Here is a 17,897-nt window from a genome sequence, read left to right on the forward strand (position 1 = left end):
CAGGACTATCACACTCACTGTCCAGTGTGTGAGAGTGAGTCACACCTGTAACTTGCCTCCTGTCAAGCAAGTAGTTATGTGCTGGCTGCACCCCTGCCTATTTATTAACTTGTCAAAAAAGCAGCTTTCCTCTCTACCAATTTCCCGACGTGCCAGAAAAAGCAACTGGTGTGTGTGTGTGTGTGAAGAGTTCTATAAATGCATTTTTTAAAACACGAATACTGAATACATTGAATGGTCCTGTAAGTTATAAAGAAATTACCATCAAACCAGAGTGTGAAAGCACAGGATTTGCACAGGATATGCAGTCCAAGAAAAAAACAGGGGGATTTTCATACCTCATGGCTATAGCACTATGATCCTATGGAATCCTAGAATCTGAAATTCAAGGAGCACTAGAGCTGTCTGGCTAAGAGTCACCTAACTGCAAATCCAAGAATTCCATAGGATAGAATCAGGGAGTTAAAAATGACAGCATTATATCTGTGGAAGAGCGTCAGCTATCTGGTGATGTAAAAGAGACCTCTGTGCAAATACCTAGGGCAGCTACTGAGATCATAGCAACCACTACTAGTCATGATGTACCAACAGTCTAAGGTAGTATAGCTATGATATAAGTATGGTCTACCGGAATTACGGATGACGCCATAGAGGGATCACAGAATTACAGTGGAGGACACAGAGGGAACATCTCTCTAATAATCTCTAGGTCCTCCAGTGCAATTTTATGATCAACTTCCAGTAGAAGTTGACCATAAAGTCATTCTGGAAGATCTAGAAATATTCTCTCAGACTTTTAAAAACGTGATTTTAGTTCACAATTTTTCAGCTTCATGGAGGTCCACTGCCCAATGAATGTGGAGGGCTGACTGTACAAAGCATTTTTCCATATGCCAGGAGCAGAAACTGCATGTCACTTCATATTCTATTGAGGCGCAGCTCCCAACATTCTTCACCACTATCCAGGCTGGCTAGGACTATTGGGAATTGAAACACAACAACAACTGAAGGGTCACATATTTCTCACCCTTCCTACAAGGCTTCTTTAATAAAGTACACTGCAAATGAAAGAATGGGTGCAGTTTTTATTTGCTCCTATACTGGCTATTAATACCCTATAATTTTTAAGTTCTGAGACATAGGTTTACTTGGCTGAACCTTCCTAAGAATCATGGCTATACAGCACACACTTTGGCAATAACGGTCAGTTACTTGACTGCAACGGGTAGGGACCAGTGTGCTGCTAGCCAGAGATACTATAACAATGGGAAACATCTGTTCCTTAATAAGTATGCAGGAAATTTACATTTTCAAAAGCGATTTTCTCAGAATGTAACAGGCACTGCCAATTTTCCCCTCCAATTTTTAAAAAACATATTTTACATTCTTGTGTGCCTGTTTGCTTAATTATTTTTTCTCTTGAAAACAAACATGGTGAGTCAAATAAAGGTCGCCCATGAAGCATGAATGAAGTAATCATATGCCCCCAGTGAACATCACCAAGAAACAGCAAAATAAGGAGCCATGCAAGGGATAAAAATGGGTGAAAGTGGAGAAAGATAAATCACATATCAATGGAAAAAATAACCCTATAGTTTGTCATGAACTAATATTTGAATTCAAAGATATAGCCATGTTACTCTGGATCATTATTCAAAGGAATCTTGTAGAACCACTGAGAAAGAGATGATAAAATAAGCTTTCATAGACTTCAGTCTACTGCATCTGATGAAAGCTTATACTATCAACTTCTTTCTTTCAGTTATTCTCAAATGTGCTACAAGACCCTTTGGCCATTAATATGACAACTTTTGATGATAAACATTATTTTAAAATATTAAATTTATGGACATCTTTATCTATTTAATTAATTACATTCCAGAGGAACAGCAGAGTCCTTGCTTTTTACATACAGAATTTCACAGAGCACTATACGATACTTCCTAGTTGGACCAGAAAGAGGGGACACCTAGAAAGCTGACCACCAATGAATACCATAACTTGATATGTGTTTGTTTACTGTCTTGTATAAGTCTATAGATTTATAACATTTGCAATCACATTCTATCCCGTTTCTACAAAATTCCACACATATTTCTCTTACTATAGGCGTATGTCTCCTGATATATGCATATGTACTCCCTTTGTGAAATGTTGGAGGAAAATTCTGAGAGTACCTTGGACCACGAGAAGATCAAACCAGTCTAGTGACTAAATTGATCTTGAAGGAACTGGGGATGGTGAAGGCCGACAGGGAGCTCTGGTGTGGGCTGGTCCATGAGGTCATGAAGAGTTGGAAGCAACTGAACAAATAAACAACAACTCCCTTTTAAAAACCAAAAAAAAAAATGCATCAAGAGGTTGACTGAAGACCAAAGAAGTTATCCCCATTCCTTGGTACAAGAGACTTTGCTACAACCCTATGAATATAGTTAAATGACAGAGCAGAAGGGTAGTATGCAAAAGACCCCAGCTTCCATCCCAAGAGAACTGCCGGTCAGGGAAAACACTGATGAACTACAGTTTGCACAATGCAAGCCATTTTCCTGTATTGCTTGTCTATATTCCCTGGCACCTTTAAATTTACTGATAAATTGACATACCGTGCATTAATGATGATGGTTCAATGCCCTTAAATCAAGGATAGAAAACCCATGGATCTCTCATACACATACCCCCAATTTTCAGCAGTGCATGCTAAGTTCTACATAAGGGGTGCCATTCTTCACTTGTCTATTTCTACCTTAAATGGTGATTCGGGGGCGGGGGGGGGGGGGGACTACTGACTGAGTTGAAAAGGACTTCAGAGTAGAGTCTAGGTGCCAAAGGCATTTGGGAGCCATGGTTTTAAAAACAAAAAAGAATCCCACTATGCCTTCAGCAGACTACATTTGTACTCAAGAGGGCTTCTTAAAACAGGATGTAATGCAGGATGAGAAAGTGTTTGAGAGTAGGATGGGAGTCAACTTGCTTGCCTAAGTTAATTCATTATGTGGTAGTTACAGGTATTTAATAACAATTGAATGTCCACTCCTACTGTTAAGTGGCATTGCAATTTGCCATGGAAAAGTCGGCCATAGTATGCAAAAGGAGACTAAAGGGAGCCTTAATCTCTACCTCTCTAGAAACAGATGGAAATAACAGGGAAGGTACAGCAGGAAAAGCAGTAAGAAAGTGTGAGTTGGTTCCACTAAGGATACTTTGCAGGAAGGAAAAAGTTGGCAGTGGGCAATGAAAAATGAAATGAACCAGGTGAGTTTTAATAACTGTTTTTAAATTGTGGGGTTTTTTTATCGGTGGGTTTTAATATAAATGTTATTATATTATTGATGTTTAATTTTTTATGCTTTATGGTTAAATGTTCTTTTATATTTATGTTTCAATTTGGTTAGGTTAATTTGTCGTTATTTCTTCTTGTCTTACTATTATCTTTTGGTTTTGGCATTGAATTTTGCCTTTATAATGTTGGAAAATGCTTTGAGTTCCCTTAGGAAGAGAAAAGAAGTATATAAATGTAGTAAATAAATACTAATTACAGCTACATTTTTGGCGAGTAATGGGCACCTTCTGGGCAGACGGTGAAAAAAACCCATCAGATAGTGCGCCACGAATCACCATATTCCAACGAGAAATAACATATTTCTCCCTTTAAAATATGTTATTCAATACTTCATGCCAAACGTATTTCCTGGCAGAGGTGCATTGGCTACAGGTATCATGAAATACTTGGAGGAAGGCCTGCATTCCCAGGATGGGAAGTAGACCCAGAAGCATGCCAATGCTTATCTCAGCTCATGGATCTCAGGCCTTTCAAGACCAAGGAATCTTTATGGTTTTTGAGTTTGGGATATGCTATGCTGTCACCACCGGTTCATCAGTCTCTGAATTTGTGTCCAAACCATGTGACAATGAGAAGATGAAAATAGAATAAATCTGTATCATGGCTCAATGCCCATAGATTTCCAGATACTAGAACAGGATCTCAATTTTTCCAAATTCGTAATGATAATTGAAGGGGAGTGATGCTTTACATGTAGGTAAGTAGAAGTATCATACAATTTTAGTAGTCTGGCATCATACATTGAATATTCATCTGTACAGTAATGCTATTTATTTATTCATTTATTTATTTACCTTATTTATACCCTGCCTTTCTCTACCCCGGGGGGACTGAAGACAGCTTACAAATGGCACCTACACAGTGCCTCAAAACATACAAAATTCACCTAAAAATGGTTTGGATTAAAATTACAACATAATAAACATGATTAAAATACATTCAAGGTTAAAACACTCTATCCAGAGTTCAAGGTCTAAAGCCATTCCAGGATCAATTGCGCATAAATGCTCTTCTTATTTTTGTTCCCAGGTAATGTGATGCCTAGAGCCAGAAAGACACACATATTCATGCAAACAAACCTGACTGAGGATCCAGAGGACTGAAAAGAAGAAGCAGAAGTCATTCCTCCAACATCAGGCAAATTCAGGCGTTGGCTTCTGTCACAGTCTAGACTTGCTGTTTTGGGTGAGTGATCTGTAATGGGGGCCCAGTCTGTTTGTTCTTCTTCAACACACATTTTTTCTCCTGGGAGAAACAGCACAAAACAAATGTGAGCAAATTGGCTTATTTTTTTACTGCAGCACACCCATTTTGTTCTGTACATGACTGAAAACATTATGCTTCTCTAGCTTGCACGGTACACAACCCTTGTAAACGTCATACTTGAAAACTATTTACTTACAGCTAGACTTCAACAACTGTTTCAGTTATTTCTCCCTGTTTCTTACCCTCCTCTCAATTTATCATTTTTAAACACTATAACCACACAAAGAAAAGAAATAAGAAATTACAAGCAATGGACTTCTCTCATGTCTGTTGGAGGATGAGAACAGCCCATTAAAGCAAGTGACATGTGTTTGTGAGAGAGATGAGCTTCCAGTCTCAAGATGACACTGCATCCTGGAAAAATGACAAAGCAGAACTTGTTTCTTGTTGATGAACAGGAACAATCACTAAACAGAAAACTCGTTAAATCTTTTGAAGTTTTAAAACTCAAATGTGAATTGAGTGCTTTTTGGTAAAGTAAATGCGGCAATTATTATTTGAAACCATATGTGTAGTACAATTAAAGTTCAAATGCTTGAATTAAAAGTGTAGTTGCATGCGTGAAAGGTAATTTTGCTCATCCAAACACAGATCCCAGATTGTAGCCATAATCTCTTCATAGTGGTTTTGCAGGTCCCTTTTCACCAGGAATAACTTTTCTAGGGAGCTGTTGGGAACTGAAAGGTAAGAGAGCCCTTTCCATATTGGAAAATTATTATTTGTTGTAATAAAAGTCCTGTAATGCAAAACATTTTAATTCTCATTTGCATCTGTTGTGAACAACCACAAAGCTACATCTTGACAGAATTTGTTAAGCAAACAGGGTAGCAGAAACATCAAGTGGCCCTTCTCCGCTTAAATGCCAAAAGGTGCAGCAAAAGAATGAATAATGGCCAGTGCAAATGCACAAAGAATGTATACTATATGTATTATATTATTAAACATGGTTCCATTTGAAAAGTTGCTGTGCATTCAGAGTACTGAGAATATAAAAGATCTTCCTCCATCTCGAACAGAAATGGGCAAACTTCGGACCTTCAGGTATTCTGGACTTCAACTTCTACAATTCTTAACTGCCTGTAGCCATAATCTCTTCATAGTAGTTTTGCAGGTTTTGATCTACAAAGTCCTATATTGCACCTGTCCAGGTTATCTGAAGGACCATATCTCTTTCTATGAACCTGGAAGATATCTACAATCTACTATGGAAGGCCTTCTCTCGGTCCCACCACCTGCTCAAGCATGTCTGGTAGGAACACGGGAGAGCCACCTTTTTGGTGGCTGATCCCAGACTTTGGAATTCGGTCCCAAGAAAGACCAGAATGGCCCCATCCCTGCTGTCCTTCCACAAGCAAGTCAAGACCTTCTCAAAACAACATGTGTTTGAGAAGGCTTTGGGGAGGTTTGGAGGGATTGGGGGAGGGGGGTTGTGAGTTTTAAAGACAATTTTAGTGTATTCACTGTATTTTAATTCTGTTTTTACCACAATGTTACTATTTAATTGTTTTTAAACTTTTGTACTGCACTTTTTAAACTGTTCTAGTGTGGATTGTTGGTTGCCTTGAGTCCCCACAGGACAAAGATGATGGTGGTGGCGGCGAGGATGATGACAATGATAGTGCTGCAATAACAGAACTAGTGTGATGTAGTAGCTTGGCTGCTGTCCAAGAGTATGTTGAACAACAAAGCTCACTGGGGTCCCAGTTACACTGCCAAATGATGCTGTTCCAAACTGCATTATATGGAAGTGTAGATAGGGCCTTAGTAACCCTGGACAAAATACTCTCTCTCAGCCAGAACTACACACAAGTTGCTGGGTAGATAAAGTGGGAGGAGCCATCATACATGCCACATTGAACTCACTGGAGGAAAGGTGGGATATGGCTGCAATGACTAAAAAAATATATGGAAGATCCTTCACTAGTTGTGTTTCTCAAAAATACAACACATCTCCTTGCCTGGTGTTTGATGATATTGGCAGGCTCCAAACATTTAAATATATACACACATACATTTCACCAGTGAGTTGAAGCTATTATCACCAACATTGTGCTGAAGATTTTTCATTCTGAAAGCTGTTAATTCACTCTTTTAGTGAATTAGTGAATCACGATACAGAATGGGGGACAATGCCTGGCTCAAGAGCAGCATGTGTGAAAAAGATCTTGGAGTCCTTGTGGACAGCAAGTTAAACATGAGCCAACAATGTCATGTGGCAGCAAAAAAAGCCAATGGGATTTTGGCCTGCATCAATAGGAGCATAGTGTCTAGATCTAGGGAAGTAATGCTACCCCTCTATTCCGCTTTAGTTAGACCACACCTGGAATATTGTGTCCAATTCTGGGCACCACAATTCAAGAGAGATATTGACAAGCTGGAATGTGTCCAGAGGAGGGCGACTAAAATGATCAAGGGTCTTGAGAACAAGCCCTATGAGGTGCGGCTTAAGGAGCTGGGCATGTTTAGCCTGAAGAAGAGAAGGCTGAGAGGAGATATGATAGTCATGTATAAATATGAGAGAGGAAGTCACAGGGAGGAGGGAGCAAGCTTGTTTTCTGCTTCCTTGGAGACTAGGACCCAGAACAATGGCTTCAAACTACAAGAGAGGAGATTCCATCTGAACATGAGGAAGAACTTCCTGACTGTGAGAGCCGTTCAGCAGTGGAACTCTCTGCCCCGGAGTGTGGTGGAGGCTCCTTCTTTGGAAGCTTTTAAACAGAGGCTGGATGGCCATCTGTCAGGGGTGATTTGAATGCAATATTCCTGCTTCTTGGCAGGGGGTTAGACTGGATGGCCCATGAGGTCTCTTCCAACTCTATGATTCTATGATTCTTTTGTTTTGTTTTTTTAAAGTTAAAGAATCTATCAGGAAAAGTATAGCTGGTAAAGAATAATTCTTTGTAAGTTTGTAGCCTTCCATCTAGTAACTTTTTCAAAACACAAATGGAGCTAACTATTGCCTGACAGACTAAAAATGATAACTTTTAGCCTTGGAACCATTTCAAGCTTGCTTTGGCTTTGCAGGCAACACAAGATGTCAATGATGAAGTTCAAAAAGCATCTTGGTATTTCTATTTATTTTTATTCATGAGAGCTTTATTAAAGGAAACAGGTCAAGAGCCACTGACAGGTCAAAAAAGCAATCTTGTTAACTTGAGAAGGGCTATAATTTAGATAATTTAAATGAAGTCGATATCCAGCAAAAAAAGGAAATGGATATTTTCCAAAAATACAGTCTAAAGAGGCAGTTCCTCTCCATAAATGGGATGAAAACAGTAATCATTAATTCTTGTCCCTTGCGGTATAGAAAACATTGATTTCATTTCCAAAATTAGAAGCCATGGTTTATGTAATCATCTGAACTGGGGCATGGTTACCTTATTTGTTTTTCTTACATCTGTATAGCTTATTTCCTCTACAGTGAACTCAAGGTAGTATATGCAAATTTCCTCTTATCTGCTTTCATACTTACAATATCTCTGTGAGGCATGTTAGGATAATGTATTGTTGAAGGCTTCCATCGCTGGGTTGTTGTAGATTTTTCGGGCTATATGGCCATGTTCTAGAAGCATTTTCTCCTGATGTTTCGCCTGCATCTATGGCAGGCATCCTCAGAGGTTGTGAGGATGACCTCACAACCTCTGAGGATGCCTGCCATAGATGCAGGTGAAACGTCAGGAGATAATGCTTCTAGAACATGGCCAAACAACCCATGTTAGGATAAATGAAACTAACTGGCACAACCAAGTAATACCAGTCAATGTCGTGGCTGAGTGGGAACTTTAACTCGGATAATAAATTCCAGGCTACCTAGCTAACCCACTACTACACCCTGACTTCCACAATGAATTATCAGGGATAAACTGAGAATCATGTGCCCCAGCTAGATGTTGTGGGATGGCAACTCGCCGGATTTCTCACTTTTGGCTTTGAGGGCTATGGTTTCTGAAAGTTGTATGCCGTCAACCACAGATAAGCTACATGACTCCCACACCACATTAGAATATAAATAACCATTCAATTAAAGTACATTTGTGACTCCAAGAACTTCCCTAATGTGTATGTACACTGACCTTTAGACCTGAAATAAAACAAGTTAATTTGCAGTTACTACTGATCAACACAAAACATGAGAGCTTGATGTAATGAGAACATCCTGTGTGCCTCACAGTCTTAAAACCTGCCTATTAAAGTGCAGCATATGTTTCAGGACCATAAGCAAATATTCCATAGGCAGAGAACAGACACGCTAACACAATTCAAGGGCTGATAAGACATACTCATATTTGAAAAAGAAAATAGATTCTTATGTAACATTATCAATGGCTGATATCTATATTAAAAGAACCTCATAAGTGCAATACTGAACCAGATGCCACCTTCCTGACTGCTTTGAGTATGACTACATGAATATACATGAATGGTTTTAACTGGTGTGTTTTTAACAACTGTTTATTTAATGTTGTTTTAATGAATTTGTTGAATGTTTTTATGATTGTGATGGCACCGAATAGTGCTTGCTGTGAGGTCGCCCTGAGTCCCCCCTCGGGGGTGAGAAGGGCGGGGTACAAGTGTATGAAATAAATAAATCAATAAATAAAATACAAAATATTATTTGCCGTAAGTTGAATAGATGTATTATATATCTAACCTTATGAAAATGAAACCATTCTACGAGGATTCTTTAATATATATAAAAAATTATACCCATTAGTATCTGAATGAATGAATTAATCAGCATTACATACCAATCTCTATAGATTGTTCTTCAGTAGTTGTTTCTTTCTCTTGTGGTTCTTCTTTTATATTCCCTTTACTTGCATGTTTCTTTTGCTTATTCATTTGGTCAATTAAAAGTTGAAATTCAGCTTTGTGTTTCTTCCCTAAAAAACAAAATTAAATTCATATGCAAGGAGCAAGCCACAACTTAAGATATTACCATGTTGAACACAGACTTGGAGAGCAGTATGAAGTGTCTAATGTCTGAATCTAGTTTCTGGCACAGTTTCGCTCACACTGATTTACTTTAATTTATCTTCACAAACTATCTATGAATGTTATCAGTCTCACCCAGCATTATAAACTATGTATTTTAAGTAAGCACTGGTCTATAGAAACAACTCCTTTGAAGCACAAAAGGCAGTTTCTGTATAATTGGGAACAGAAGCATTTGCTTTCCCTTTCAAAGTAATCAGTATTCCACAGGTGGCTAGCACGATACCTACAAGAAGCAGGCCAAAATAAGTTTTTGCTGGCTAGTAATTTTTGTGGACCAATTTGCAAATCTACACAAAAGTAGGAAAAGTTCTACTATGAATATGGAACAAGAAAACAATTTATCATACAACACCTGGATGCACACTAATACACACAGACTATTGTACACATTCCACTTATTACTATATACTAGTGTTACTCCTGTTCTCTGTGTAAAAACAATTAGAATACAGTAAGTGTTCGCCATTTTTGATGGTTTAGGTCTGCAAATCCAGACTCAGAGAAAAAAAGCTATATTTGTAAAACACTTCAGAGTCAAAGCTGGCAAAAAGCTGGCTATTATGATCATAATTACTATTAATGCAAGGAGAGACTGAGACAGAGGAGGAGGAACATTTTCTCTTACCTGTCAAAGAGCCATATGCTGTGAAAGAGGGACCAAATAACATGAATGTGGGTTGGCCCTTCCATTTCCTCAAATACAGGAACATGGAAATCTTTTGAGAAGGCCCACTAGGGGAACAACCCTCACTATCATAAGGCCAGCCACAGACTCAGAGTTGGAAGAGACCACAGGGACCATCCAGTTCAACTCCCTGCCAATCAAATTTCGCCTAACATACAGACATCCAACTTGTTTAAAAACCTTTGAAGAAGGTGATTCTACCACACTCCAAGAATGTGACAGCTTGATGCTCTGGTTGGAAAAAAAGGGTATCTCAGTTGAAAAAAGCATTTACTTTTTATATTTTTACTATTTTAAGTGAGGAAAATTTGAAAAGAATAAGGAGAGAGAATAAGGACTTCAAAAAGAGTATGAGGCAAGCAGAGGACCAGCTCTGTCCCTATGACAAATATGTACACTATTTCCTTGAGAGAGGGCAGAACATCCTGAATGTGGGGCATACCAAAGCTCATCTAATTAAGTGGCAAGCTAGAGCCAAATTTGAGTTATTGTCCCAGTATCTGTTGGAGTACATGCCTGGTGTAGACACCCTCAGCCATGGCAAAGACATCTAGTTTGTAGTATCTGATGAATATTGAGGAAAATGTCCAAGTTATCACCCTCCAGATCTCAGCAAGTAGTCATTGATTGAGAGACCAATTAAGATCACTGCATCTCATGTAGAAAGGACATTTATTAGTCCTGATTATGATACTCCCATGAACTGGTAGCAGGTGTCAATGCAATCCTGAACCCATCTACTTTGGGTAGATGTGGAGATCTTCTTCCCCTAGGAATGATGGTTGTAGGAGCCGATGAGGTAATCTGTGTGACATATGTTGCTTGTTCCCTTCAGAGATATCTTGATGGTGCTTGTGTAAAAAATATGTGGGTCCTGGAGCAAACCAAGCCTGAACGCTCCCTAAAAGCCATGATGACTAAACAAAGGTTGTTGTACTTTGACCATATCATGAGAAGATATGACTCAGTATTTATTTATTTACTTATTTATTTATTTATCGTGTCATCTGGAACCAGAACATTGTATTACATTTCTAACAGAACAAAACAAACAAACAGATTTTTAAAAAACACAAATTTTGCAAACTTGGTAGCTGATTAAATGTCCTTTGACCAGTATCTGGCCACTTGGAGTGCCTCTGGTGTTGCCGCAAGAAGGTCCTCCATCGTGCATGTGGCAGGGCTCAGGTTGCATTGCAGCAGGTGGTCAGTGGGGGACATGAGAGAAGCCTCCCCGCAGGATTGCGGGACATCCGGGCGTCCCCTGGGCAACGTCTTCGTAGACGGCTGATTCTCTCGATCCAGAAGCAACCAGAGATGACTTAGTAGAAAAGACAACAATGATTGGTAATGTAGAAGGCATCAGGAAAAGATGAAAATACTAGGAGAGGCCACACCACTAGTTCTGCAAGACCTGAGCAGAGGTGCTGACGATAGAATGATCTGGAGGTTTTATATAGAATCATAGAATCATAGAATCAAAGAGTTGGAAGAGACCTCATGGGCCATCCAGTCCAACCCCCTGCCAAGAAGCAGGAATATTGCATTCAAATCACCCCTGACAGATGGCCATCCAGCCTCTGCTTAAAAGCCTCCAAAGAAGGAGCCTCCACCACACTCCGGGGCAGAGAGTTCCACTGCTGAACGGCTCTCACAGTCAGGAAGTTCTTCCTAATGTTCAGATGGAATCTCCTCTCCAAACTTTATATAGAAATGAGACATGGACTTTGTCAAAATTTTCAAAAGAAAAAATGGCAATTGGCTATAGAAGACTCTTTACCACAAAGGTGTACAAGGAGAGATTCAGAGATATAAGACAAAACTACAGTCAGAAATATGGTCAGGAATAAGACCTTCATTCCAGTTGCACTCTTTTAACTATAGAAGTATCCAAGGAAATGCATGCCCAACAAATTTTCCGTATGGTGAACCAAAATGATAAACCAAATAGGGATCTTTACTTGGAACAACCCCCAAAATTTCATATTCCCGAGAAGAAATTCTTTGTATGCAAATTGAATAAGAACATTGATTACAGACTGCCAGAGAATGGACTGGGCAACTAAATCAGCTTGTTATTAAAGAAGAACTTATTTCAGACCCTGTTGGCAAATGTGTATACAAATAGTTCAGAAGTGATCAACAGATTTATATCATGAGTTATGTTGATCCTGTGCAGACAAAACAAATAGTGAGATCATTCAAAATCGTAGGGAGATAGATGTTAAAAACTTTTCCTAATCAAAAACAAAAGGTAACACGTCTTTTGGATTGTCTTGGCCTAAAAGGTGCTTATGTGATGTCAACCCAAATGTAAGACAAGCACAGGAATGCTGCTGAAAAAACGTATATATAGCTAATTTCACCAGTCACATAGTAAATGCTCCTGGAATTTTAAACTGTACCAATGTAAAGAGGAACAGCTGAAGAAGCTGTGTATATTTTCAGTTTGGAGAAAAGAAGGATATGAGGAGACATGTTTACATATTTGAAAGGATGTTACATTGAGGAGGGGGCAAGGTTGATTTTTTGCTTCTCTGGAGACTAGGACACAGAGCAATTAATTTAGACTACAAAAAAAAAAAAAAAAGATTCCTCCTAAACATTAGGAAGAACTTCCTGGTGGTAAGTTCTGTTCAGCAGTGGAATATGCTGCCTCGGAGCCTGGGGGAGTCTTCTTCTCTGGAGGCTTTTAAGCAGAAGTTGGATGGTCATGTCAGAGGTCTTTTGAGTCTGTGTTCCCAAATGGCAGAATGGGGTTGGACTGAATGGCTCTTAACTCTTCCAGGCCTATGATTCCATGATTCTATAACTATGAGAGGGTGTGTGAGTTGCAAATTTGGGTGCAAGAGAATAAGAAGAGCAATTGTTGGGAAATTCTCTCTTACTCCTGCCCCCATTGCTGTTAGAGAAATAGGAAGTTTTATGTAGTAATATACATCCATCATTTTGAGACACAAACTCTCTCTCTCTGTATGGATTACACGGAGAATGAGCAATGGCAGAATGCATGTATGTGTATAAATTCAAAAATATATCCAAATTTAGACTGGGCAGTTCAGATGATGAAGCCTCAAGATTTAATTTAAACTCCTACACTGAGGTGCTATCATCCAGCAAATTCTTTCGGTTTAACCCAAAGGAAAGAAGATATAGTCACTTTACCATGGAAGGATAAGCCGATTTATTTCATGGAAAAGCTCAACATAAAGTGCTTAGGGCTTATTCACTCAACAGATATGCAGACAAGTAAAACTCCAGTCCTGAGCTGGAAGACTGCCACAGTGTGCATCCTCTCAAGCAAAGCATCTAATCATTTCAGAGGAAAGTTCCTCTAAAATGCAGCTTATAGAAGAACGTTATCATTTGATCTCAATTGCATGTCCATTCCTTTTTAGCAAAAATGCTTCAGTGCACAATTCTGTCATTCTTGCTGCTCCACCTCCTCCATCAGTCTCACCAATCTGCTGTCAAGATGACTTTTATGAGCAGCCAAACTCTTGTGAAACACATAATTTCAAGCAGGACATTACTAAAGGGATTTCTATGTCCATTTTGGGATTATACCAGATACTAATGGGGGGAAAATTGAAAAAAGATAAATATTCAACATTGATTTATGTCAATATATCCTGGCACTTGGACTACTCAAAACATGCCCAGTAGCTCTCTATTTCATCTATCATCGGAACAGTCCCAGCACTGATGACGTAGTATGTGTGTCATCTGCTCCTGGCATCATGTTAAAGCACTGTTACTTCTCCTCGGATAGCCTTGGTCACCTTATAAAAGTGTCTGAATAGTAAGAAAGTTGCCCAGAGAGATTTTCTGTATGGGTCACTACCGTCCAGGGTCTAACCAGAGCACACTATGTACCAAATGCAAGAAGTGAGAAGGACAATTTAATGGGTTCACATGCAGTAAAACTATGAAATATTATTGTTGACTTAATTGAGAAAAAGTCAAACTGTTCTGAAGCCAAAGGAGTTATACAAAAGCACACCTCTTCCTGGATTGTGAAACTAACAGATTTGAAATGACACAACAGAATAACAGAATTCTATTGTTCTTGTATTAAAACTTAGAGAAGTCCTAATGCCAAGTAATGCCGTGAAATCTCAGAAATACACTGGTAACAAAACAGGAGAGAATGCTTTTGAAACAACTGCTCCAAAATCCATTAGGAAACTTCAAAACAGCCAGGGACTCAGGTGAGTAGAGATAAGGATTTGGGTAATAACAACTCTGATCAGAAATGTCACAACAGCCCTCAGAAAATTACTTGAAAGTTGCTGCTAAAACCTTTGCATGATAGTCATGTTTTGTTTTTGCCATGAAAGTACAAGGCAGATATTCCACATTCTCAAGGAGTCTTCAGAAATACATCCAAACAGCCCATCCACAGAGACTTCTGAATGCCAGACAACCCATTAAACAGAATGCAAACAGACATGCAAAGCTGTGTTGTTCAATGCTTTTTTCCAAAAACCAGAAAATGAAATATATTTCCAGTGTTTCATTTGACAGAGTATAGTCTTTAAAAAAAACCTGGGTACAATAGGGTTTTTTTTTTCTCCTGTATGTATAACAAGGGCATTAGACCAGTTAACACAGTTACATAAGCAAAAGAGCATAAAGTCTACTGTCAAACAGATATTTGATTTAAAATTATTAAATTCTGTAGAAATTCAGAAACTGCACCCAGAAACAATTCCTCTTTGTTGTTGTTATGTGCCTACAAGTCAACTCTGACTTACTGTATGGTGACCCTATCCTAGAGTTTTCTTGGCAGAAGAGGTCTAATAATAGCAATAATAATAATAACAATAATAATAATTGATATGGCACGAGTACCACCTGCCAGTAGTAAAGAACTGATGGGATCATAAACCTGCAAAGGTAGTGGGAAATGAATGCGCAAAAATACTGTGGGACTTTCAATCCAGACTGGCAAAATTTTGGAACACAATGCACCAGACATCACGATTGTGAAAAAGGAAAAAAAATGGATTATTGATGTTGCTATACCAGGTGACAGCCAAATTGATGATAAACAACAGGAAAACCTCAGCCATTATCAAGACCTCAACATCGAACTGCAAAGGCTCTGGCATAAACCAGTACAGGTGGTCCCAGTTGTAATCGTAACACTGAGTGCTGTGCCAAAAGATCTCAGCTGGCATTTGGAAACAATAAACATTGACAAAGTCATGATCTATCAACTGCAAAAGGCCACCTTACTTGGATCTGCATGTGTCATCTCTATAAATAAAAATGTAATGTTCGTTTGTGGGATTAACATAACTCAAAAACCACTGGACGAATTGACACCAAATTTGGACACAATATGCCTGTCAGGCCAATGAATGACCATCACTCATAAAAATACTGAAAAACACAGCAGAAGAGACTTTGAAAGCAAAAAGAATACATTACAACGCATGCACAAAACCATATATATATAAGCATGCAAATATACATATATACACATATATACAAATATATACACACACATATATACATATATACACACACACAACACATATACATAGACTGGGCCATAGCAACGTGTGGCAGGGGATAGCTAGTTCTAAAATATATCACATAGTCCTAAATGCTTGGGAAGTGTTCGACTTGTGATTTTGTGATACGAAATCCATCATATATATCTTGTTTGCTGTGTCATACTGTGTTTTTGTGTCAGTAAAATAATAATAATAATAATAATAATAATAATAATAATAATAATAATAATGCGTTACTTGTATCCTGCTCCCCTCACCAAGAGGACTCAGAGTAGTTTACAGCATTGTAACAATATAAACAAGGTAAGTAATTATAAACAAGGTTCGTCATTGTCTTCCTCTTAGGTTAAGAAAGTGTGATTTGCCCAAGGTCATCCAGTGGGTTTTCATGGCTGAAGAGTGATTTGAACCTGCTCTCCCAGAGCTCCAACACTAAAACACTTACACTGTACTGACTCCCTTCCTTTTATATTACAGCACCAAGGAAGTGCATTCAAGCATTTCCCTTTTACTTTTTAAAATTTTCACATATTATTTTGGAACCTTGTAATAGTTGAATGGGAGCAACTTAAACCAGAAATATTGAAAAAGCCAAGGGTACAGATAGTAAGTTCTACAAAAGATGTAGCAAAATATTTTGATTTATGTGCATAATGTGTACATGGAAAATAAATGAATTTAATCTCAATATGTACATACATGCAAATACAGGAACAGTTGGCCCTCCGTATCCATGGATTCTGTATCCATGGATTGAACTAGCTACAGCTTGACAATATCTATCTATACACATAATAAAAGTGAAAATGTGTGTATGTGGTGGAGGTGTCCACTTACACAGACAACCTCTGCCCTCCACAAACAGGCTATAATTCAGGGGTCCTCAAACTTTTTTAACAGAGGGCCAGATCACAGTCCCTCAAACTGTTGGAGGGCCAGATTATAATTTGAAAAAACAATGAATGAATTCCTATGCACACTGCATATATCATATTTGTAGTGAAAAAACACTTAAAATACAATAATTAAAATGAAGAACAATGTTAACAAATATAAACTTATTAGTATTTCATTGGGAAGTGTGGGCCTGCTTTTGGCTGATAAGATAGGATTGTTGTTGTTGTTGTTGCTGTTGTGTGCTTTCAAGACTTAGGTTGACCCTGAGCGAGGGCCAGGTAAAGGACCTTGGAGGGCCATATCCGTCCCTCAGGCTTTAGTTTGAGGGCCCCTGCTATAGTTCCAAAGGCTCCAAAGCCACTCTCTCAACTGACATTACAGGTTAGAGCAAGCGCCATGAACATGTAGCCCAACCCCTGCCAATGTCTTCCCGAAACACCAACCAGCCAAGGAATGCTTTCATTTGGGGATAATTTCATCCTAGATTTGACATGTTTCCTAAACATCTCTGGGTTCCTTGTGTGGAATTTGCATGGCCCTGCCCACTGCCTGTCCCTTAACCCTCTCCTATCCTTTCCTATGGCACACAGCAAACACAGAAGAATTGATCAGCAACTGAACAAACTGGACGGGTTTGGGGGACTGACTCAAGCACTGTGACCCCCTTTGATAATGTACCTGGACCATATTTGACACAGAGAACCCCCATGACTAGGTTTGGGGGGATTCACCTTGATTTATAGGAGTTATAGTTCACCTACATCCAGAGAGTACTGGATGTGAACCCAACCAACGATGGATCTGGACCAAACTTGCCATGGATGACAGAACTTGCAGTATCTTCACTCACTTCCAGATACTACTAGGACCCACAAATATGATGGATCAGGACCACACGTGGCACACAGACCCCTCATGACCCACTATACGTCCTGATGAAATTTGGAGAAGACAGATGATGTGATTTGCAGTACCTTCACCCTATTTGGCTCCCACAGAACACTGTGACCCCCACACATGACAGGCCTGGACCAAACTTGCCACAAAGACTCTTCATGACACACTTTTTGTCTTGGTGAGGGTTGGGGGAGAATGGACCAGTGATGATGGGATTTGCAGCATCTTCACTCACTTCCAGAAACCACTACGATCCTCATAAATGATGCACCTAGCCCACATTTGGCAC

The 17,897-nt window shown here is 39.0% G+C and overlaps 1 protein-coding gene across 2 annotated transcripts in view; it reads right to left on the reverse strand.

Annotated features, from left to right (window-relative positions):
• RAD18 (RAD18 E3 ubiquitin protein ligase) overlaps window positions 1-17,897 on the reverse strand; it is a 185,385-nt gene that overhangs the window by 81,666 nt on the left and 85,822 nt on the right. For both annotated transcript variants that reach the window (XM_060766287.2, XM_067463488.1), the window contains exons 10-11: window positions 9,355-9,489; window positions 4,420-4,585 (exon numbers count right to left, since the gene is read on the reverse strand). In XM_060766287.2, the coding sequence (XP_060622270.2) occupies window positions 4,420-4,585; window positions 9,355-9,489 (301 nt within the window). The remainder of the gene's footprint in view (window positions 1-4,419; window positions 4,586-9,354; window positions 9,490-17,897) is intronic.

Source organism: Anolis sagrei, chromosome 2 (assembly GCF_037176765.1).
Source record: "Anolis sagrei isolate rAnoSag1 chromosome 2, rAnoSag1.mat, whole genome shotgun sequence".
Lineage (NCBI taxonomy): Eukaryota > Metazoa > Chordata > Lepidosauria > Squamata > Dactyloidae > Anolis > Anolis sagrei.